Raw genomic sequence first — 25,397 nt, 5'->3', positions numbered from 1 at the left:
GTTTTAAGTAAAGTAATATAGATACATTCAATATTTCTGGCAATATTAAAGCTGACCCGCTTTTGTTAGTGTCTTTGTAAAATAAGAACTAATATAATAACTACTTGGAGTCTTTTTGTAACAAGTCAAAGAATATTTTTTTTTCAAAACTATTTTATTGTAATACTTTATAAAACGTTAATATTTATCGTTTCTTAATATAAATAATTATTTAATTGGTATTTAATAAAAAAATGTATGCAAGGTAATTATAAGATAAGAATAACAGTGTTAGGTAATTTTCCACACCACCTTTATTATTAAACGACGTATTACAATAACATTGTCCGTATTGTTTAATAACTTTATGAGGTATTACACGAGGCTCGTTTTTTTATTGTGGTGTCCCCAGTAGGCCTAATCCACATCGTAAGCGAGAACGCATCATATGCAGGAGAGTATTTAGGTAGGGGCTTTGGGTCCAGTTGTCCAGAACGGCAAATTTTTAAAGATTTAGAGGGGCGGCAAATTTTTATTTCGTACTTTATGAGTACTGGCGCAGTGACGTCAATAATTAATAATTTTCACAACAAATGTGTGCCATAGAGGTATAAAATACTATAGTATTTATATAACATGGTATTCTATGGTATTAACAGTTTGACCACTATTGCGCGGCGTAGAAGTTTTTTAATTTTTTTTTATTGGTGGGGGGGAGGCGGCAAAATATGTGTTGCCCTTATCCTAAAATTCCTAAATACGCCACTGATCATATGAATGCATTCAAATAATAAAAAAAAAATATACAATAACTTAAATTATGTGGATATTGATAATACTATATAATATAAAACGGATAATGCGTATAATATATGTGTGTTGCCGGCCGGCCATAGTCAATGTGTTGGATGAGTGGATGAGAGATGAGCGCTAATGCGTAAGGGGACAACTAAATTAAGATGAGCTTCTTATTGATGCTGCCAATCTTCCTCCGGGTTGAAACGAAGCCGAGTGCCGACACATTTTCCATCAACTCAATGACAAATTCATCGTCGGCGAGTAGTCCATGATCCAACTAAATGTTTGGTTCCTATAAAACTCAACTAATGTGCAGATTAAATGCAATTTAAAAAACAATTTTAATATTTTAGAAATCTGTGTTGGTGTTTTTTTATTTTTGAATTTAAATTAATTTTAAATTTTATATTCATAATTTATCAGTTAAAAATATAAACAAGAACTAAGAAGATTATAGTATATTGCAGTTTAACTTTCTGTTCGGTGGCCACCTTTTAAATTCCTCACTCTCTTTTATAAGAAAGTTAAACAGCACAATAACTATAAAAATATAAATTTAAACATACACAAAGACGAGAACTAGCTATGTGATAAGAAGACAAAATTGAAAAAATTGGTAATTTATCTACGTATTATTGAAATAAAAAGAACACCTAAAACCGTAGTACAGTATATTATCTGAAAAAAAAACCATAAAAGTTAAATATAATTTAAGTAAATATTCATAATATATTGTACTATTGTTCAAAAAATTATAGTATTAAACAAACACAGCCTTGCGACACTTGTTATTCAGATGAGATTCTTATTGATGCTGCCAATCGTCCACCGGGTTGAAATTATACAAGGATTGTACAAGCGTAATTATTTCAGTTTTGTTATTTTTCCGATATTATGGCAAAATCTGAAATTGTTTGTTTTATTTTACTATTTACCACCCAAAGTACCAAATATAGATTATGTTTGCTACAAGAATTCATGATAAACAGAAAATAAACTACATAATCCTAAAATCTTAATACATTTTTCGCTACGTCCAGGATCTAAGGTGTACTTGACGACTTAATTTTATTTTTGGCAATTTCATCATTAATGCATAGTCGGTAACCTTTTTGAACTCTCAGGGCACATTCACAAATTAAAAACAGTTTGCGGACCAGATAAAAATAAAAATTTTATATTCTTAAATTATTTACTATGGAAAAAAATATTGTCTAGAACTTTAAAATAATAAAATATAAATAAAAAAAAATTTCAATGTTTTAGAATTTAAAACGGGTCGTATATACAATAACCCGCCGGTTGCTGACCATTTCATTGGACTAGACGATCGGAAATAAAATATAGGTCTGTCATCGGGGTAACAGCTTTCAATTAAATTTATTACTACCCTATAATTATAGGAAAATTAACCTACGCAAGAATCCTTCGACGCTTTTCGACGAAATCAAGCTGTGCCATATTAAAGTTCAAACGTGCACAGCCACCGAAGAAACAGCTAGTTTATTTCTTCATTCGTCTTCTTTACGCTTCAGAATGGAATTATTGAAATATTTTATGAAAATGAGAGTACTTGTCATGTACTGAAGGCTGTTGTTTGACGACTGTTTAATAAAATTATTAGAATTGTTAATCGTCTCCTACAAATGACGACGATTGTCGTTTGCCATGGATGATAAATATTATAATAATGTTTTTTTTATAGAACTCTTTGTGATATTATAGAATTTATTTTTTATTTTTCAGCTGTCTTCAGCAAACTTTTGGTATCTAATTAATTTCATACGTAAAATCATAATAATTGTATATTATCCTGAATTTTTTTTTAAATTATAATTTTATAACAGTATTAATGGTTTATGGTTTTATACGGTTTGGCTGAACTAAATGATTAATAATTTTAAAAATATTTAAAAGTTTAATCATTAAACTAATATTATATACTAAAGATTTATGTTATGATCTATTACATATAATAAAGAAGGACTTACAAAATTAATAAAATTAATTTCTAAATACAAGCAGTTATTTACATTCAACTCGTTATACCTACATATAAAGTCACATATCATTTCCGTTTCGGTACCCTCCTGTTTAGGAATAATACATACTCACACTATTTTTACTGTTTTTAAAATTAATCGATAAGTTTTAACTAATATGCTCAGATAATTTGCGATATTAATATATATATATATAATAAATGCATTTATTTATGTTATTATGCTATTGTTATTTTAATATTATAAGTGTATAATAAAAATATTTTGAAAATTATAATATGTATAAGAAATGCAAACATTAACATTTGGTGAAATTTTCAAATAACTACAGTTATTCGTTTTTAAATTACTACAAAAAAACAAAAATCGGTTGAGCAGAATTAGTTATCACAGAAATATGAAATGAATATCTAATAATGTCATAAAAATTCAAAATTCAGACAATTATAAAAAATATTAATGGGTCTTTTCAGAAAACTTTTTATTTTTGTTAGGGATAAAAAAAACTTATATTAGTCAAGTACTCGGCCAGTTAAAAATGAAAAATGCTATTCACACAATTAATATAAATATAAATTATTATATAAAATGGGTCTGACCGACCCAGGAACACCTTTCCTCGACCGTCTTTACCACGTTTCGAATTGCAGATATATTGAGATATTTCATAAAATAAGCTGAACAGAACGGCATATGCGTGTAAAATATTATATATATTAAAGTACGGTTTAACGATTTGTACGTCTATTTTTTTCTCCGTTAAAATTATTACAACCGTCAATCGTCTCCGACGAATAGCGAAGATTGATGATTACCATAGATGATAGATTAATATGATAGATCCATATCCATAGATTATAATATACTCTATTATTATGTTGTAATATTAATAATATTATTATTAGCCAGACATTTAAATTTATTCGGGAGTCCGCCGTTCGAGAGACTCAATTGTGTACTTATACAAATTTTATATGCATGACAAGGTGGAGGGCGGGGTAGATTGTATAAATGTTGTTCAGGACATTGAGACTAGACTCTTTCAAAGTTTCTGCCATTGGCATCGCATAAATTAGTAATTAGTTGTTGTTATCGATATTTTTCGCCCGTATTATTATTGAATGACACCCGTCTTCTCATTATTAATGTAAAAATATAATACAAAATATTATAATATTATCAATAATCATTAATTAATATTAATATCGAAAACCATCATAATTATTTTCAAAATAGATAAAAATTTAAATTATACTACAATTTTCTTCAAACTTTTTTATTGCTTTACTACTTTTATTCTTATGGTGAGTCGCCGTTTTAAAGGCCCCTGACGAGCCGCCATTGCAGGTGTTAATAAGTTTATGGCATAAACAACTTAAAACTAATCTACATAATATTTTGAATATTTCTCTGTTAGTTTTAAATAATAATACACGAATTGGTTTCTTTAAATAATATTTTTGTAATAACTTTGAACATAATAGATAACTATACCTATAACCTATAATCGTTATTTTTCGTTAAAATATCCAGTTTTGTCAATATTCAAATTTGGTATGTACTAACAGTAGCGCCAAACACGGAGTATGAACTGGGGAAAATTTCCCAGAAATATTTATGGGTGGGTGGGTGATAATCAAAAATAGTTTGTTATGCAGTATCTTGTATGTATATAGTTAGAAATAAATATAGAACCATTCGAACGTAACTAACTAAACATTTTTTTAGTAGGTGGGTCTAACACCAGCATTTTTTCCCCATAATATGAAATATAGATCGGCGCCACTGGACTTACGACTAACCTCTGAGACTGGGAGTGAGAATATGAATAAAGTTAAAACTTTTAAGCAATAATAATAATATAATAGTAGCTATAATTATATAGTTATACTAAGTTATACACTACTATATCGGATACGCAACGATAACAGATATTCGTCAACGGTGGTATAATATACTCGTTCAAAATCAATCAGTCGTGTAGAATACTTCGTGAATACACAATATACTTACGTTAAATTATTACCAGTGAAAAATGGAGTGGATATTTAATGAAAAACAAGAAGAAATAAGAATTATTAAAGGTTTTAAGTTTCGATTTCATAAAATGTTGCAAAGCAAGGTTCAACAGTGGACTTATTATAAAAACTTGTGTAAGTGTTATTTTTTAAATTAATCTCTTATAAATGTTTCGTTAGAAATTTAAGAGCAATTGCAATTTAGCTCCCACGCGGTTTTTTCGATTTTTATTTTGAAACGTATGTATTTCAAATTTTTGACGAGTTAAGAACGATGGTACGAATTTGCAGAAATGATTATTTTGGAAGTTATATTTTCCTGAAGTTTGCGATTTTATGCTATTACGTATATTTCGGGTAGCTAGTTTACTAGTTAATCTAGTAAATACCTATTCTAAACCTACTAGTAAAATAAAAAAAAGTATAGCGTTGTGTGCATGTGTAATAGCGTAAAATCGCAAATTTCGAAAGGGTATAACTAAAAAAAAAAAAATCGAATAATCGCGTGGTTTCCGATTAATGCCGAAATCTACAATGAATACAACAATGATAAATGTGACGAAAAAGTAGGTACTTACTATAGACAAAAAAATCAATAACGCTGTTAAAAGGAAAGCTGTGGTCCTGTGGATGATATTTCGGCTCGGCCATCGAGGATTTTACATAATGAGTTTAAAAATGGTGACATTTCAACTCTCACAACAAGCAATGCTATTTTAATCAAACAAAACATTCACCATGCTCGTTAATGGCTTCATGCAAAATTACCAAAATGTACATTCGAGACTCAAAATGCATTTAAATCTATGAATAATGAATATTATAACAAATAAAGACGAAAACTTAATGTTTTTGAATGATTTCAAAAAAACGATAGTTGGATTTTCAACAAAAATCTATTTAGATGTTTTGTGTGATGTAAGTCAAAATATTATTAGGGGGGGCGATATTTTTAGGCCCTTTTATCATTTTCCATAATTTTTCCCACTGAAATACTCGTAGGGGGCTTTTCCCTCACACTCGTCATTAGGCGGTAGCGTATGCCAGCGGTTCCCAATTAGTGTGAAGCCACGGACCCCTAGCTATAACTTAAATTGATCCGCGGACCCCTTTTTTGTAAATACTTACTTTTCAATTTTATTTTATTATGAAAATGAGAAATAAATTTATACGATTTATTTTCAATATGATTTAATTTTTAATTTTATAAACATTTTATAAAAATAAAAAAAATAAATTTTGAAATATATTTTATTGGTTAATGGAAAGAAAATAATCAGTATGGTTTCACGTTCTGAATTATAGTAATAATAGTGTAATAGTGAAGATAATAATGATATTTATTTCTATGAAATTGCTTATCTATTTTTTTCGCGATAATCGAGTTTCAATAGTCCATAAATACTCGGAATTTCATATTACTACAAAGTTAATAATTTCACTAAAATAAAATAAAAATATTACTACAAAACAACATAACCGCAGACCCCCTAAAACCAACACGCGGACCACTGGGGGTCCGCGGACCACCAATTGGGAACCGCTGGCGTATGCCATAATATAAAGAATCTTATTAATTTATAATTTACTTTTGGTAAATAGTTGACTAAAAAAAATGTTTTCTCAACATGTGTTATAATAAGTTCAAAGTAGTCAAATTATTTTAGATATTATGGTATATGTCGTATAAGTTAGTTTAAAATGTTTTAATTTAAAGTTGAGCTATAAGAAATTTGAAGATTCTGATTTTATAATGCCCTCCGAAATCTAACAAGACGCAACCAAACATACAAAGTTTATTATCACAAATGATAATATGAAAAATAGCAGTTTTTATATCTTGTCTGTTGTCTCATTTAATACTGTATTATAGTCTGTGTCGTCTGTCATATTATATTATTTAATATTTATATATTTTTTGAATTAAATTTTATATTTTGGCTTATTAGTTATTGCTTAAACTTAACTTTGTACTTTTATAGTTTTGTTTGTTGTCATGGTCTTACCAAGCCGCATTGTCTATTATTTCGTCTGAAGTTTGGGATTTTATGTTCAATTATTTATTAATTAACTTCATTTCTATGATGTCTAAACAGAATATAGAAGTCGCAATTTTGAAGTCTTATCCTCATCACAACATGTTAAGTTACTGTGAAAACAGGCCAAAATACAGACAAGGACGAAAACTTACAGCGATTAAGGTATTAAGATTGATGTCGAACCGAGAACAATGTATCCTTGATTAAATTGGTCAATATTTATAGATGGTTTCTGTGTTGAAATGCCTATTGTACATACAATTTAAAAAATAATTAGGTACATTAGGTTTTAACTTAAATTGTTCGATTGTATTGTACAAATTTAAAAAGATTCAGAGATTTTCTGAATTGTACAAATTTAAACTGTACAATGTACTAGTAAACATTGTATTTTATTATTTATAAAAAAAAAAATTAACATTTAAATAAATAAATTCCTTAAACTTGAATTTGACTATAATAATAAGGTTTATACGGTGAACGATGAATCACAACATTTGTTGATCAGAGGAGTGCCATCTGTCAATTTACACGATGAAGTGGAAAAATTATGCAAGCGTTATGGTAATGTATTAAGTATTCGACAAGTACAATTTGAAGACCAAGAAGAATTTACTCATAGTTTTCATGTGATATTTATTCGGATACAATCTGCCAGGTTCAATTTTTTCTTATATTATTATTCAGAATTTTAACATGTTAATATTTTAGATTTGCAAAAAAACAAATGGACACTAAAAACTTCTTTGGTGGAATTTTACATGTTTGCTATGCACCTGAACTTGAATCCATTGAGCAAACTAGATCAAAATTACAGATGAGAATGATAGAAGTTAAAAAACATATTAATAAAATTGGTTTAGACCATACCTATAAGAAGTAAGTTTCATTTGATTTTAAATTATTGAATTGAATTTAATATAAATTCATAACGTTGATTGTATACTTCAATCAAAATCAAAATTATTAGTACTTGTTTGTTATCAAGAAAATTATTTTATATTATATTTGTATTATTTATATTATTAAAAATTATTTAAAAGAAGGGGGTTCCGCAAAACACAAATAATTTCTCAAGGGTGCCGTGGTCGTAAAAGTTTGGGAACTGCTGAAGTAGGTAATAACAAAAGCCAGCAACATACTAATATATTTATTATGATATAAAATGTAGTTAACTCATTTTCTAAAAAAGGTAATCAAAATAAGTTTAACACAATAATTGTAGGAACAATAACGGCACATTAATACAACTATATGGCGGGGTGATAATAAATATATGTCAAATTATCTATAATTTAGTTTTATTAGTAATTATTGTAAATACATTTTATAGATTCCAGTATTAAATATTTATTTAAATGAATCCCATTAAAAAAAAAAATGCACATTTATTTTTATTATAATAAGAACAAATATTTATGTATTTTATTTCTATATTATGTATGATTTTTTTCAGAGAATTGTCTTCTGCGTTATTACATCATGACCTTCCTACTCCATCTCATGATTTAATGGTATTTAATTATTTTGTTTTTCAGTAAATTAAAGTAATAACTTGAGCCTATTATTTTCTTATTTTTAGTTACAAAGTTGTAGTTCTAATTCTCAAAAACAAAATCGTTGGCTAGAAGGAGGTCTTAAGTGCTCATATATTATACCAAAGCCTGATTCTTTAAACACTAAAAAAGAAATAAAAATAAATAAATCAGTAAGTATTATTTACTATCAAGTATGAAAATAAATAGATATATTTTAATATAAATCAATAACCATCTAATTCAGTACTACTCAATAGTCAATTAAATTTCTGTAGTTAAATGTATTTACATTATCTATTTTTAGTTACTTTAATTGTCGTGGTGTGTCAGTGGATTTTCGAAGTTGATTTTAGGCTAGAACATATTTTTAGTAATGTTATTCATTACATTATTGATTAATGTTAATCTGATGTTAATATTTGCATAAAATAATTTGTAGATAATGAGAAAAAAAAGTTAGTACCTTGATTAAGTATGTTAATTTTTTAATTCTTGTATATTTATATATTGCAGAAATAAAATATCAATTAACTACATTAGTTTTTATGTAATAAACTTAAATTATTCATACTTGTATTATTTTATTTATTTCAGAATATCAAAGATTTGACTTCGTTAGATTCGAATACGCTGAAATTTGTTCCTAGGCAACTACAAATAGCTTCTCCAGTATCCAAAATTAAGAAGCCTAATCGTATTATATTCCATTAACATATTGCTGATAAAATTAATTAAATGTTTATTATGTATAATATTTTTATATATCTTACTAATATATTTATTTATTTAAATTACCTATGTATGATTAAAATTCACAACAAAAACTAAAACATAAGTTCAAAAGATTCATTAGTGATATTTCTTATGATAAAAATAAAATAATTCTTTTTGTTATGGTTTTTGACATATAGATTGGTCTATATTGGATACTTTTATAATTCTTTTCAATTATCACAAAACATCATTAGTTTTTGGGGGGAACTATAGAAATTCTAAGGGGGGTAAGCCGCCTCTATTTGCGCATATGAGTATATGTTTGAAAATTTAATAATCTTGATACTTGATAGGAAGGACCAAAGGAAATCTGTACCATTGAGGGTATGAAAGTAATAGAGGATATATTATATGTTATTTATTATGTATGAAAAGGTAACAACAAGAGTGAAGAGTACTGTGGAGAAATGTATGAACTTAGTGTATGATCAGTTAAAAATTACGAACGATATAGGGCAAGGACCTATGCCCTATATCTAATCTGGAACAAGTGAATGAGATTGGAAGATTTAAAATAGCACTAGATATGATATGGTCAAGGATAAAAAGAAGTAAAATAGAGACAATTATTGTGTATGATTATGATTTGTAGAGGAAGTAATCAAGTGGTAGTTAAAGAAGCAAGGATGCAACGCATGTGATTGGGATGTGGATGATTTTGTATGTGATAATGATGTCGGAAATAGTATTATGCATGGATGGATTAAGTGGAAAGATAAAGTGTCCGGTATTTTATGTGACAAGAAGTTGCTATTGAAAATAAAATATAAATTTCATAAATTAGTTGTGAGGCCAATCATTTTGTAAAGATAGGAATATTGGAAAGTGGACAATCAAAATACAATAGAACAAAAGGTGAGTTTAGCTGAGAGCTTAAGACGCAAATGCTTAGATGGTTACATGGAGTAACGGACAGAGAGTATAGATTAGGAAATTAATTCACTGTGGGTAGGTAATATAGAAGCAAGATCAACTGTAGATAAAGTAGTGAATAATCAAGATAGTTCAGTCATGTTATGATGAAGAAAGATGTTTCAGAACCTTACAGACAATGAGATTACTCATAGTTATGGAAACTAACGAAGAAAAGAGACGGAAATGTCAAAGGAAGTTGGTTTAAATAAAGAAGTGTGGGATAGAATCTATAGAGATGTAGGACAACAAGGTTAGTCAATTCCATATAGTTGGGAGCGAAGGACAAAACAAAGGCAGAAGAAGAAGAAGTAATAGTATGTAATAAGTAATAAGTAGGGCTGGAAATATAATGCCCTATAAAACCCTTAAAAATGCCCTAACAATTCTAAAAAATGCAGGTAAATTGTTTTTATTTTTAATAAATTTAGGTACCAACTTGGCTACTTTATTGTTTGTTATACAACAAAAAATATATATTTATATACCTAAAACTTGCATTACCGTGTAAAATCTTTAAATACAATTTCAAGTTTCAATTTTGGACTCAAAAACTCCAATAATGCCCTAAAAATCATACAATGCTCTATAAAATTAAGAAAATGACGTTAAAATCAAAAAATGTGAAATACATTTTCTTATTCTCATTCAAAAATAAATGTTACGAATTTGTAACCGAGCGAGCATCGTACAGCATCCTCTGGGAAAAAAGGTAAAGTACATCGAAATCCCAGTCCTAGTAATAAGCATAAGATTTAGAAAAAATTTGTTTATTTAGAATACATGGACTCCTTCATCTCCTTCTGCAGCTTAGTGAACTTGCTGTGACTAAGGACGCAAATAATTCATAATCTTTATTGATTTACAATAAAATTGTTAAGTTAGGTCTTAGGTGACCAGAAAAAGCTTTAAGTTAACTAATATAATATGCTCACGTGTATTCGCGCCAATTTCGCGGTTTTAGTACAAATGTTTCGTGTACCAAGCATTATATTGCAACATGGGTAGTTTATACCTAACCACTAGATAGCACTATACAATATATTCATTATTCAAATTTCAGTATAATAATAATTAGAGAATCTATCGAATTTTCCCTCATATTCTTGCATTAGATTGTTAATTTTTTCGACAATTGTTTTAAAAGGCGATGCTTAGAAAACTTTTCTCGTTTATTAGATAAATAAGTTTCATTACATTCTTATTTCTTAAACATTATACCTATTTCTTACTAAGCGTCTTAGCACCCAATATTCGAAACGGGGGTAACAAAATTTGAATATAGTTAGAATATCGTACGGAAAACAGTGTCACAGTGATACTTATAGCTTTATTTAAATAAGACATCAAGTATCGCGTGTTTGTCTAAACTAGGTATGTGACATTTAAGTAATTTCGTCGAAATGAACTAACCTAACCTTGCTACTCTGCCCTATCGACTTAAAAATACTATCAAATAATTGCCAATGAATTTCGCTAATTACACATCTATTAGTTGATAGGGAGGCCAAATTTATAAGTTGTAACTAGGGTTAGGAATACTTAGGATGTTTATGCACTAAGAAATGTATAAATATTTATGCACTAAAAAACAGCTAAATATACATGAAAAATTTAAAAAATATGCATTAAAAAAATACAGCAATGTGTACAAAAAAAATACAATAAATATATAGAGACAAATTTAATTATTAATAAAATATAAACAAATAATTGGATCGGTATTATTTTTATTAACTATTATCTATTACAGTTCTTTATTTTTGAATTTTCTTATTTACTACCTACCTATATAAAATTAAATAAAATGAAAAAAAATATATTTTAAAAAGAATTGCATTGATTAATTATTGTTTGTTTTAAATGTTCCGTTGTAAATCTACGTCTATTTGGTGCTAATACGTATATATTTAAGTATATTTCGTATTATATAATCATATTAAATTCTCAACAATAAATATTTAAGTGATAATAAGTAAAATACAGATAATCAAACTTATTTCAGATTCGGTTAATAAAATATAAAATTACGGTATTTACTATTTTTCAGCATTTTGCATCGAAAACCGTCAAATATGTGCTTATAAACAGAAACAACACAAATAATGCACTTATAAATAAAAAATGGTAAAATATTCAATTATATGTAAAATACAATTTTAGATCATGAAACACATTTGTATATAATAATGGAAGCTATTGGACAGAATAAAAAAAAAATATACAATATTATATAACTTTACTAGGGAACGGACTTTAATACCATAAAAAAGTAAAATGTCCTAAAAAAATACGACTTAATGCCTTAAAAAAATGTTTTTATATAAAAAAATGCACTAAAACAATGCCCTAAAAAACTTTAAAAATGTATTTAAATTCAATAAAAACACTATTTTGAACTTGTAGATAAATTTAGATAAATAGCTTATTTAGCTTATCTTTACCTAATTGCGTGTATTAATATGTCGTAAGTTGTATGTATGTATATACGTGTGTCTACACGTGTCAACAATAATTTCGTCTGGGCTTATCTGATCAGTAAAAACATAATAAATATTTATTTTTTTTTTTTTTAGAATGAATGTTCATACATTTTTATCGAATTTTATTCATTCCTTTATAAAAATGATTTAAAAACATCTAAAATGCACTAAAAATGTCAAAAAATGCATAATTAAAATCAATTTTTTTAATTCCTTGATGTATGAAATGAGCTTTGTGCTTGGAAAGAAATATTTTCGGGCATTCAGAAAAAAATGCAATTTGCATTCATATCCGTTCCCTAGTTATAACCCTCCACAGTGTTCTATTGACTTCAAAATATTGCCGAATATAATAGTAATTTCAGTTTTGTGATTACAATGTAATACCTTTGTAAATTATTACATTACCTATTCAGACAGTCTCTGTTATGCGTTCGAATTCCATTCAGGTCATATCATTTGTGTTTAATAGATTGTCCATTATGCATTAGATGGGTATGAAGGGTTCAAATATATATATTATATAGTGCGTTAAAGGTTTACCGATGTAACTGTGTAATCCTACTATAAACACGTGTCCTTCGCCGATCTGGCCTTTGGTCACGTTCTCACACAAGCGCGTTTTAACGGCTTACCGCTCAGTGCCTGTGTTTTAATATATTATTGTTATACGGTATGGTACTTCGCACTGGATACTATACTCGTGAACTATACTGTCTCGATCCGTATCTTGTGTAGTAGAATTGCGGCAATGCAAACGCAGGCATGTGTATTAAAATTTTAAATATCTACACTCATATATTGATATGTAGATAATAGGTTAAACTATTTGTATAGTAATTATTTATTACATTTTTATTTTTATTTTTTGGGAGGGGGCGAAGTTGTATACTAATTATTTTCATTTGAACATTGAACGATATGTTTTACTTCATAAAATATGTTTTCAAGTACCTAGGTATTTGAGTACTTACATTTATTTTATTAATTGTTTTTTCGTAAGATTTTATTGAATAAGATATTAAAATATTAATATTAAATTATTTGATGAATTAAAGGTACAATATAATTACATGAAATTCTATATTATTAACTCAAGCGAATAACATTATATACTATACAGTACTTATACACATGTGTAAGTATAGCATGTATAGGTACAGTATTTACATAATATAAAGCATGGTAAAATATTGTCTTAAATGAAATAAGATTTAATGTTATATTTTTGTTTGTTTATGAAACAATATAGTAAATATATCTAACTCATAGTAATTTGTCTTATAATAATAATACAAATTGTACAATTTAACTGATAAAAAAGTAGTATTATTCAAACTATATATATTTTTTTAAATTCACAATGTGTTTGAATTTCACTTTCTGGATATCCAATTTATGAAAATATTGATTTTTCTAAGTGGAATGTGGATGTGATATATGTATACGTATATAATATATTATGTGGCATACGGACTAACAACTTCTTGGGTCGCCGGATGATTGTCGTTTTCTCTTTAGCGTTAGTTAAATATAATAATACGAATTGTTTTAAATAATTCAATAAATAATATTTTGACTTTACATTGTTTTATTTATGAAATTAATAATTAATTTATAAAATTATATGCATACTTCGGTAGGTATCTGAGTTAAAATTATTTAAATAGTTTTGGGGAATTAAACTTAAAAAATAAGGGTAGCTAACAAATTAAAAAATACATAAAAATAGTACCGACTCAATTATTTGTTTATATTTTATTAATAATAAAATTTATCTCTATATATTTATTGTATTTTTTTGTACAAATTGCTTTATTTTTTTAATGCATATTTTTCAAATTTTCCATTCATATTTAGCTGTTTTTTAGTGCATAAGTGCATAAATATTCATACATTTCTTAGTGTATAAACATCCTAACCCTAGTTATAACTTATAAATTTGGCCTCCCTACCAACTAGTGAATGTGTAATTAGCGAAACTCATTGGCAATTATTTGATAGTATTTTTAAGTCGATAGGGCAGAGTAGCAAGGTTAGGTTAGTTCATTTCATGTCCGTTCATGAACATAAGTTAATTAATCAAAACTGCCAATTGCTTTCTATACGATTGCCGTATAATACGTACCCTGGTATCCAGATAAAATGCACTAGGTAGGTACATAAAAATTTTTTTTTTAACTTATGTTCCAGAAAAATTTTTTATTCAACGAAATTACTTAAATGTCACGTATAGTTTAGACAAACACACGATACTTGATGTCTTATTTAAATAAAGCTAGTATCACTACGACACTGTTTTCGTACGATATTATAACTATATTCAAATTTTGTTACCCACGTTTCGGATATCGGGTGCTAAGACACTTAGTAAGAAATAGCTAGGTATAATGTTTAAGAAAGTAATGAAACTTATTTATCTAATAAACGGGAAAAGTTTTCTAAGCACCACCTTTTAAGATGCAGTTGTGGCACTAAATTCGCCGAGGGGATCGTATTGCGCGCGTGTTAATATATAATAATATCGTTCGTATATATATACATATATATATACATAATCGATGGGCGCGAGAACGATCTACACGGGGTGAACGACGCGACCGATTTCAATTGCCACTTCACGTCCATCTACGGTGGTATACCCATCCCGGCAACCGGCCCTTCGTCGAGATGTAAAAACCACCACCGCCGCCGACACTACTATCGCACCCGCTTGACATATTGTTTTAAAATGCACAGAATGAGCACCGTCGCTGCTCGCGCACGTGAAGCCTAAAAGTAACGACGTCGACCCTACACGAGAATATATATAGGGGACGGACGGCCAATTGACGATGGCTGCGTTTTTTCCCACTGCAACACACACACACATACACAAAATAATAATAAAAAAATAATAACGATAATAATAATAATAATAATCAAATAAGAATCGTCGGATAAAATGCGTTAGGGAGTAATGTAATAAAACCGCGCGATTAATGCGATGAGGTGCGGAACGCCACGAAATATCGAGAATTATGCGCACGTACGATGACTGATGATGGTATATAACAATATACGCTTTTATTATAATAATTATTTTAATAGCTATACATTATAATAATTAAATAATATGATATCGTAGTTGATTGGTGTTTAAATAGCTACAACATTTAATATCACATATATTATATATTTATATACTATAATAGTTAGCCGTTTGGTAGATATATATTGTAAATATTAATATACTGAATATTTCAAAAGCTATAGTTCTGTAATTACTGTAACTCGTAAGTCCAAAAATCTATATTTATTATATTTGAATAATATACAGCATGATATATTATAAGTTATTTAACTATTTTAGTATACATCAGGTGGTATACAATATACTACTATACTGGCATATATCAAGGTGTATTTATTTTCATTTTCAAGTACCTAGATGAGGCTAGAGAGCTATGCGTATGGCATATACACATTACATTACATTACTTTATTATTTTTATTTTAAGAAAACTTTGTATAGTATGTATAAGTATAATATAATATAATTTACCTATATATTATATATAATAAATGTATATACCTATACATAAACTTTATAGATATCTATTAAATTGTTCTATAAAAAAATAAAATAGCAAAACATTCAAATTATAAACTTATCTATAATAAAACCTAAGATATGAGTATAAAATATAAATTGATTAAATAAATCTTAAAAATCCATTTCTATGTTAACATAATATAATTGTTAAACTTAGGTACTAATATACATTTTTTCCTCAATTTTTTTTGATTTCTTAAATAAACGTCAATTTTATAAATCATAATAATATGGAATTTACCTATTAAAATAATATACACTTACTACTATATACACTTATTATACATATGCACTATATATACAGAACATCTAGGTAGACATTTTAGATTATTTTTGAATTTTCTCTCACAAATAATTTGTATAGTCTTATAAATACTCAGTATAAGGCAAGGACAACGTAAACACGGGCTTTTTAAAGTAGCTTAACTAACGCGTCGAAGGGTCACTGTCATTGGAGAGGAGGGTCAATGAATGAAAGCGTATATCAATGGAATAAACCGATTATAACGGTTTTGTAAACAAAAGGGTTTAGATCGAACTTTGTAATAGATATTCTCGTTTCCTACTGTTACTTCAAAAGGGTACATTTCCTATTTGAGCTACCTATGTGGCTATGTGGCTACGACGCCTATACGTCCAACGCAAACTAGTATGCATAAAAGCATAATTATTTATATATAAAATACATAATATGAAAGCTTTATCACCGTGACTATAACATTCAACAATAGTAATACCGAAATAGATTGACGCGGAGACCTATTAGGGGATATAGGATTTTATTATAAACGTTTTGTTGAATTGTTATTTTTTGTTACATTTTCTTTTACCCTAATTTGTATTTTATGTTCATCAAACATAGGAAAATCCATACTTACTATTAACATACAACTATACAAGTAGAATAATTTTTACTTGAATACTTAATTATACTTTACATACAGGTTAAAAATGTTTATTGTATGAATGTTTATATTTTTCCATAAATACATAAACAACTAGAAATTATGAACACTTTTAACGTTCTCTTAAAAATACAGGAAGAAAATATTTAATGAAATACGAAATAAATAAATAAAACTTCAGATACCTTTTGGAAAAAATATTTCTACACCCTCCATGACATCATTATTTTCCGTCGAGATTTCACTTAAGTAAGATGTCCATAATCGTTGGCCGTCATTATTATGAGGTACAGCCGGCCAGTGGCCGTCGAAGATGAATAACGGCTTCTATTACTTATTTTTAACGCACGAGTAGGTGCGTATATACAAAGCATGCAATACATGCAGTAAGGGTGGAATTTGAAGCTGACAAAGCTGTTTTCTCTCTCTCTCACTCTCACTCTCACTCTCTCTCTCTCTCTCTCTCTCTCTCTTTTTGTAAGTATAGTCATCCTCACGATAATATGAGACAATTAATAAAACTCAGGAACAACAGTACGTAAGAGCAGGTGAGAACCATGGCGTGTTCAGAGATCATTTTTAAAGTAAAACTGGGGAGCACTGCAAGTATAGAGTGGCAGAATAGGGTCGGAAAACATACTATATCCCCGGGCCCCTGACAGCTTGTATAGAAATGGTCAGCTCATAGCTAGCTGTGGATAGTATATATAGAATGATAGTAGGGTAATTTTAATTGTTTACAGTTTGTTCTATAATATGAAGATTGGGCTTGCATAGATATAATTGGTGGTGAGTACATGCATGTATGATCCATAAATGATGCTAAAAAAAAACCTTAGAATAACAATAAGCATGCAAACATATTTTCTATGATATGGTACTGGTATACTATTTTATTGGGGTGTTTTGACATTTTTAATAAAAAAAAATCGACGATAAATAATTGCTTTTAATAACCAATACAAAGTGGTGATATCACTGATATCTATTATTAAAAATAAATTAAACACCTGTATGTTCAAAATTGTGTAGTGCCGTAGTAATATCAAAAATAGAATTGTATCATCATAGTAGAAATAATATAGTAAACCTTATAAACAAAATAAAACGCATTATTAAAAATTATCATTGCCTATATCACAGCTTAAATAATTAGTATACAACCTTAAACCTCTGAATACAATTTCAAATTTATATATTTCGTTTAAAACAATTTTCGTTTACGTGGTTAAAATATAACTACGTTGTTTAAAGTATGTAATAAAACAGATATTCAAAGGTCAAGCGTATTTTAGCGGTAAATATATGTTTTTATCACCTAAATAATATAATATCAGTTTAATTTCCAAATTCATAAAAATTTAATTTTCAACTTTATTAAGTGTACCTATTTTTTCATTTAACATGTACCTAAGTTGTTTTTATAGTATTTCACTGTTTAGGGTTACTAAAACTCGAGGAAATGTTATAAATGCATTGAAGTCGTTCGTTCGGAAGTCGCGAACAAGATTTAAGAAATATATGTAAGACGGGCTGGCTTTTATATAATCCGATTTACGACTTGGTCTTTTCAAATCTTTTTATTGCGTTGAACGTTTATCAAGAAAAGCTGTGGTCAAACATTGTACTTCAATAGTGAAATTCCCACGTCTACTATACATTCATGAAAAGAAATATAATGTATGGTTAAATATTCACTCGGATAAAAAAAGTAGTTTATTATATATATTTAAACTAACTTATATTATATAAAAATATTATTTCACATCGGGTTTCATATTTTAGTATTGGTAGGTAGTCAGATAGGTAAATAGCGAATTATTAAACGCAAGTCTTATTCTAATCATAAATAGTAATTATTTTTAACCTCCAATATGACGTATTTTTTTTCAAAACATTAGCCAACTCCCAAAACAAATTAAACAATTAAAAAAAACGAAAGGGTTTCTTAATAAAATATTATTTTTTTCCAAAACAACAATAAATAAATCAATCGTATATTTTAAGCTTATATTTCGAATATTTTTTTTAGTATATTGTTAACTAAGTAAAAAATTGATTTTTAAGCAAGTTACTGTTATATCGATTATGTAGAATATGTTCATTTTGGAATAAGGTCTATTGGAAAACCTATATTTTGTAAATGTCTATTAAAATACGTCACTGTGTGTGTAATGATTAATAATTTGTGACAAGTACTCACGTGTTTAGATGCTGTATATGTTAAAAAGTGAGTAATACGAAAATTTTTTAAATATAATAGACGCTGGTCTGTTTTTAATATAAAATCGATAAATATATTAATTTTATTATGTAGGTATATTGTTGATACTTCACTTGTAAGTTAGGTATAGTTAATGACTTTCGTCTTACCTATATTTTATCTAACGCTATGATGTACTAAATGATTCAAATGTGAAATTTTCTTTTCTATATTACCTATATTACATTTAAATAAAACGACGTTAGCCGTCTATTTCTAATGTACACGCTTATTTTTTATAAATTATATATCTGCAGGTTCATAGGTCCACTATAGGTCTATAGCTATAATAGTACTTCAATACATATATTTTAACAATTATTTTTTATAACATGTAATTTATGTCGACTATTTTTGAGATTGAAGTTTATGAAAATATTTGAGTAACAAAATACATATTCAGATAATACAGACAAGAATAATATTATAAAAAACAGTTCAAGTATAGTTTGTTTTTATGATTCTCCCACGGTGATAATCATTGATTTAATAGTTTTATTTAAAAAAATAATGCATTCAATTGGCTATATACCAAACTAGCAACAAGTACCTACTTGCATAATGCAGTAACGTATTGATTTGCGCCCTAATAAAACACTTGTGAATTATTAAATAAATATTCCGGGTACATTAAACAGACGGTTTAGGCGCGTGCTATACACGTGCTGACGTTTGTCAAAACATTAGTTTTGTCACTATGCATATTGTGTATATAGATAGTTATATAGTTGGCACGCGCATTAAACCGAGATATGGAATAGATTAAAAATAAGTTTTTTCATTGGATGCATTGAAAAATAAAATCTTGGTGAAACAAAATTTATATAAGTGAATAAAACGATAACAATTTAATTTTCATATTAAGTAGGTAGGTACCAAGTTTGTAGCAAAAGCGTCTAATAAAAATTGACCAATATTTGATAATATTAATAATTGAATTTGTCTTATTAAAAAATAAATCTTTTATTATATATACTACTTACCATATTATTATATGTATGTTTAAAAGAATTTCCAGTACACTTTACATACATTTCTTTCAATTTTATGTGCGATGAATGTATTAATTTTTCAATGATGTGTGCTTTTTTTATATTTTTATATTTTTTGTAGACATTTCAAGTTCAAATTTGGACGAAATTACTTTTTTAAAGATTAATAACTATGTTAATTATTTTGTTTTGAATTAAAAACGATATTCGCGAGAACTTAAACTTTTACGTATTCTATATTATTATGAACTTTACTATACTTAATAATATTTCAAAATAAATTAAAAATATTATTTATTTATAGGTTGTATATTTAATGTTTAACAGTGTTCACAGAAAGTTGTTATTATATTTTGAGTTATAGAAATGATATATAATTATTATAATAATATAATAATTTAATATTAATATTAAATTTAAATAAATGACTAATAGCTATATCATAAAATATACTTAGTGATATAGGGCATAGGCTGATAGAATATCTTAGCCCAGAATCGTTTTTCGTATACATGCAACGTTATATTATTATTTATTGAATTCAAACTTAATCCACTCATAATAGTGATCAATTCGACGTCTAATATACAGCAAAGTGGTACCTATTTGACTTCATTTTTAATCAATTAAATTAAACCGGAAATATTTAAATAAAATTGAGTACATATAAATATCAATAATTTGAACACTATAGTCTCGTGGGATTATTATAAAATGGAGTATAAATTTAGTGGTAATTAGGTAATAAATTATAAATAAATAAAGTTTACAATGTAGATGAACATGTATTTATTATGAAGTAATAACTAATAAGTATACGTATACCTATTATATTACATAAATTTGATGTTAAAAAAAAACAAGTTTAAAATATCTTTATGTTGATTTCTATAAAAATTACTAATAGTTAATACACATTGGCGTACTCACGTAGGGGGGAGGGGGTACTTGGTTTAAACCTCTCCCCCACCGCAGGCCGTATTTTTTTTTAACTATTTTATTCGTCTGTACAATACGTGACGGCGTCTCTCATAAATAACAAAAACGCGCGACATATTATATAATAATAATATATGTTAAAAATAATTATAATTGTACCTGTATTTTGAGGCGAAAGGGACGAAAAGGGTGGTAAAGGTCGTTTAATATGGTGACGTCAAGTCTTGTAAAGGATCATCAGAGCCGACGATGAAAAACGATAAAAACGTAAGTATAGGTATATAACCAGCGTGTATAAATTGTATTATATACATAGATACTAAAATATTGTGTAGAACGCGAATGAAACACAAACGCGCACGAGCGCATTTGCTTGTTGGTTTCTCGGCGACGATAAATCGGTCCTCGTTACGGTTGTCGCGCGGGCGGTGCTGCGATCATCCCTTACGCGCGGGGGCTTGTCGCGCGTCTTTCGGCGCGCCGTGCACCGCGCCCTCCTCACCGTTACCGACCAACAGACCGACGACCGACCGCCACCCGCCCACGACCCGCGCGCAGTTGACAGTAGGTAACTTATTGTTGGATCAAACAGTCTATATTAATCATGCTGTGGGAACCGCGGTCGGATGCCCTGGCCGTGCGCGGGGATGACGATGGGGTTGGGGGTTGCGTCACGGTGCCGTATATTATTATTATACATATATAATATATATACATGTATATAAGTAGGTAGCCGCGAACGTAACAGCTGCGCAACACAGCCCCGCTGCATACCATATTATATATACCTCAGTCGCGTATACATTTGTATATATGTGTGTGTGTGTGTGTGTGTGTGTACATCAAGTAGCAATGTCGTGCCTCGACGTACATAATAATAATAATAATAATAATAATAATAATAATATTATGTAGGTGAGAGGGCGCGCACAAATGGGATTATGACGCCTTGGCGATGGATAGATTCATTAGCGACAACGACCGCGGTGTCACCTGACACCCGGCGGCAATCAATCAAGCTTTCGCGCTGACAAATATATACACTCGACGGTGGCGTCGTCACAGCCGCAGTGTAATATACATATTATATAATAATATTATATACTGCCACCGCCGTGACGCGGCCCAAATCAAAAGACCACGTCTCGGCGACGTGATAAATAATTATACGTCACGATGAAGACCCGTTTCTCGTTCACTTATTTATCTCTCTCGCGCCACCCTCTCACACGTCATTATACATTATATACATAACTATTACATTTCCTGTAAATATTCACAATATTATGTTGATACCTATAAGTTGTACTGATATATTATGGGGTATGCGCTTTTTCCATATACGACATTTTTATCCTGCACCGAGGGCTGTGACATTTTTCATGCGACGCGTGAATATAATAAGGTTAGGGGTTAGATGTATTACCTGCTTATTATTAGAATAATATATTATCATCGTGTATCGAGAGTGTATTTTACATTCGGCCGAAAGGTCGGCCGTTTAGCGTATAGGTTTACCGGAAGTATACTGATGCTGGCAATACTAACACGGAATGCCAAAAAATGGAATATTTGTATATATATTTATATTATGGTGTTTATATACCTACTCAAATATAATGCCCGTAATGGTGTATCTTTGATTTGGATTTTGTGTTGTAATTTGTAAATAATAATATAATTAATAACTTATATAAATTTGTCGCTGAGAAATTAGAAAATATTTATATTTTTTAAGTCAAAGTGCCATGTGATACCAAACATGTAATACTGTAATAGTGCTTTGAAATACGCAAACGTGAAGACTGTACAGCGATAACAGTTGATAATGGCAATACAAGAAAAAAGATTATTTAAAAACTATAGTTTAATTGTATATTTCATTTACCGAGAACGTTAATTTTTATGATTAGGTTTTAAAATATTTTATTATGAATGACAAGTGATAATAAAATAAATAAATAAATTACTTCTACCAATATATATGGCTATATTATACAACTTAAGTTTTTATGAAATGGAACTATTTATACATATATAAGTATATACTCTTACCATGATAATTAGGTACTAATTAGTATTTGTACTGTTAACTAACATTTCTATATATAATTCATTTTTATTTTAAAAATCCAATCAGGTATTATTAATTATTAAACTACGTTTTTGGTAAGTGATAATAATGTGAAACATTATAAACAATATAATGATTAAAAAAATGTAATGCGTTCATAAAACATTACAGAAAGAATTTTTGAATTTTTTCAAAATTTATTGGGAATGGCTGCAGTTCTCTTTAGCACCTTTCTCCCAAGTGGCTACACTACTGCGACTGCACGCGTCAGAGTAATAGCAATACCGTACAATCATTGCGCGTGATGTGTATACGTACATGGGATTTGATGGGTTGATCCGTATCATGTCAAGCGGTCAGGCGGACGAAACGTGGTGGAAAACGGACAACGGTAATCCTGTACAATGGTTACAGAGTGGTGGAACGGCGCGCGCTTTTCTGAACCCGACCCGCACACCCGTTGGGCTCGATAAAATGGTTTTTCATTGTTGTACGTACAGGATGTACCCGCGGTGTTACGTCCGAATCCTTCCCGGGCGGTTTAACATCTTGCCGTAGAGACTCGCACGTCCAGAATTATTTTGATCGTGAGTGCATGCACATATATATATATATATATCATACACAGACATCATTTTGTAATAATATATAGATCCCACACCGCAACACTGTGAATGTAAAATGCATATAGCAATATAGCATGAATGTAATATGATATAAACAGTACCTACATCGAATATTTTTCTCTAAAATAATTATAATATCTAATATACGTATAACTTATAGTATTTATCAAAATAAATCAAGTTTTAAGCGATTCAAAACTTTTCAATTAAACTGCAACTTGCATTCAAAAACCCGTAATCAATAATAAAATTATCGTTATAAAACTAAGTATAATAACATAAATAGTACGCGTTCAATTATTTAAATTTACTTGACGAATCAGCTGTCTTACATGGCTGGTAATTGGTATATATAAATAAAATATGTACATCCATCGACCATCACGTATTTTTTTTAAATACATAATATCATATAACCGTGCTGCAAGGTTGATTTAAATAGATTAGATCACCGAGATCGAAAATATATTCTTACGGCGAATGGATTTTTATTTTAACTATATGAATATGAAACGCACAATTCGTAACATCCTGTATAGCGAAGTGCGTGATGAAAAGTGAGTGTGTGTGTACCGGTAGATAACGATTTGGCCATCTTTGTGCAGGGGTCACTACGTATGCGATTTACCTATGGGGTGGCGGAAAGGGTTGGTAACGAGGGCTGCACAGTGGCTAAGTCGTTTCCGTGCCGACACGCCACAAAGTTCTACAGCTGCGTTAAGCTTTGGTCGCCGCCATCTTACCACAGGCTGTGCCAGGAAAGTTGCTATATATATATATATATATTTCGGCGTTCTTTTACCTGCCCTATTATTATTATCTTACTTTGCAAACAATAAGTTATCAGAACTATAATGACCTAATAATAAACTCGGATTTTTAGATAGAACATATACATAATATGTTATTATACTGTTATTAGTCATCAGTGTTATCACATTGTAAAATTGACCTAATATTTTAGTATTAAATCAATATTAAACAATACTTTTCAATCTTAATATAAGTTGATGTATCTAAATAGTACTTCGATAGATATATTTAGTGAAAACACATGTCGTATGAGTGAATTTTTATTTTATGATTCATATTTTGGATTTATAAGGCATATTGTATAATAAACATTGATTAAAACAATCAAAAGATTAAAATTTTAATTAATTAAGGTTTAATAGAAAAAAATACATATATGTATTGTGATATATTGAATATATCTAAAAAAACCTACTAGTAATATATTTTTGTAATTTAAGAATTTTATTTTTATTTTATTGATCAAAATAGTATCAGCATTAGTTTAAAGTCGTAATAACAATAAATTATTTCTGCACTATATAAGCACTGTGTTGAACTTAAATTATTTCAAGTTGAACAATTTTGTTTCTTTCGTTATCAATATATTTTATATTTAGTCTGAGGTCCGAATGTCCGATTAATATGCTTTTTTTTAACTGCAGTG

At 28.5% G+C, this 25,397-nt stretch overlaps 1 protein-coding gene across 1 annotated transcript; it reads left to right on the top strand.

Annotated features, from left to right (window-relative positions):
* The first annotated feature begins 6,622 nt into the window (after window positions 1-6,622).
* On the top strand, window positions 6,623-9,166 carry LOC132922696 (RNA-binding protein 48). The gene is made up of 6 exons (XM_060986341.1): window positions 6,623-6,999; window positions 7,305-7,495; window positions 7,549-7,716; window positions 8,294-8,351; window positions 8,420-8,545; window positions 8,970-9,166. The coding sequence occupies exons 1-6, from the start codon at window positions 6,847-6,849 to the stop codon at window positions 9,084-9,086; spliced, it is 813 nt and encodes a 270-aa protein (XP_060842324.1). The 5' UTR covers window positions 6,623-6,846; the 3' UTR covers window positions 9,087-9,166.
* The last annotated feature ends 16,231 nt before the right edge of the window (window positions 9,167-25,397 follow it).

The sequence above is a fragment of the Rhopalosiphum padi genome, chromosome 2, assembly GCF_020882245.1.
Source record: "Rhopalosiphum padi isolate XX-2018 chromosome 2, ASM2088224v1, whole genome shotgun sequence".
NCBI classification, from domain to species: domain Eukaryota; kingdom Metazoa; phylum Arthropoda; class Insecta; order Hemiptera; family Aphididae; genus Rhopalosiphum; species Rhopalosiphum padi.
The sequence above is the reverse complement of the archived record's forward strand: the minus strand, read 5'-3'. Positions and strand labels throughout refer to the sequence as shown.

What these genes read in the sequence shown, in the direction of transcription:
- LOC132922696 (XM_060986341.1), top strand. Translation starts at nt 6,847, where the DNA reads ATGTTCAATTATTTATTAATTAACTTCATTTCTATGATGTCTAAACAG. An exon ending in TTAGACCATACCTATAAGAA is followed by an intron (nt 7,717 to 8,293) that starts GTAAGTTTCATT and finishes GATTTTTTTCAG; the next exon opens with AGAATTGTCTTCTGCGTTAT. An exon ending in CTCCATCTCATGATTTAATG is followed by an intron (nt 8,352 to 8,419) that starts GTATTTAATTAT and finishes TCTTATTTTTAG; the next exon opens with TTACAAAGTTGTAGTTCTAA.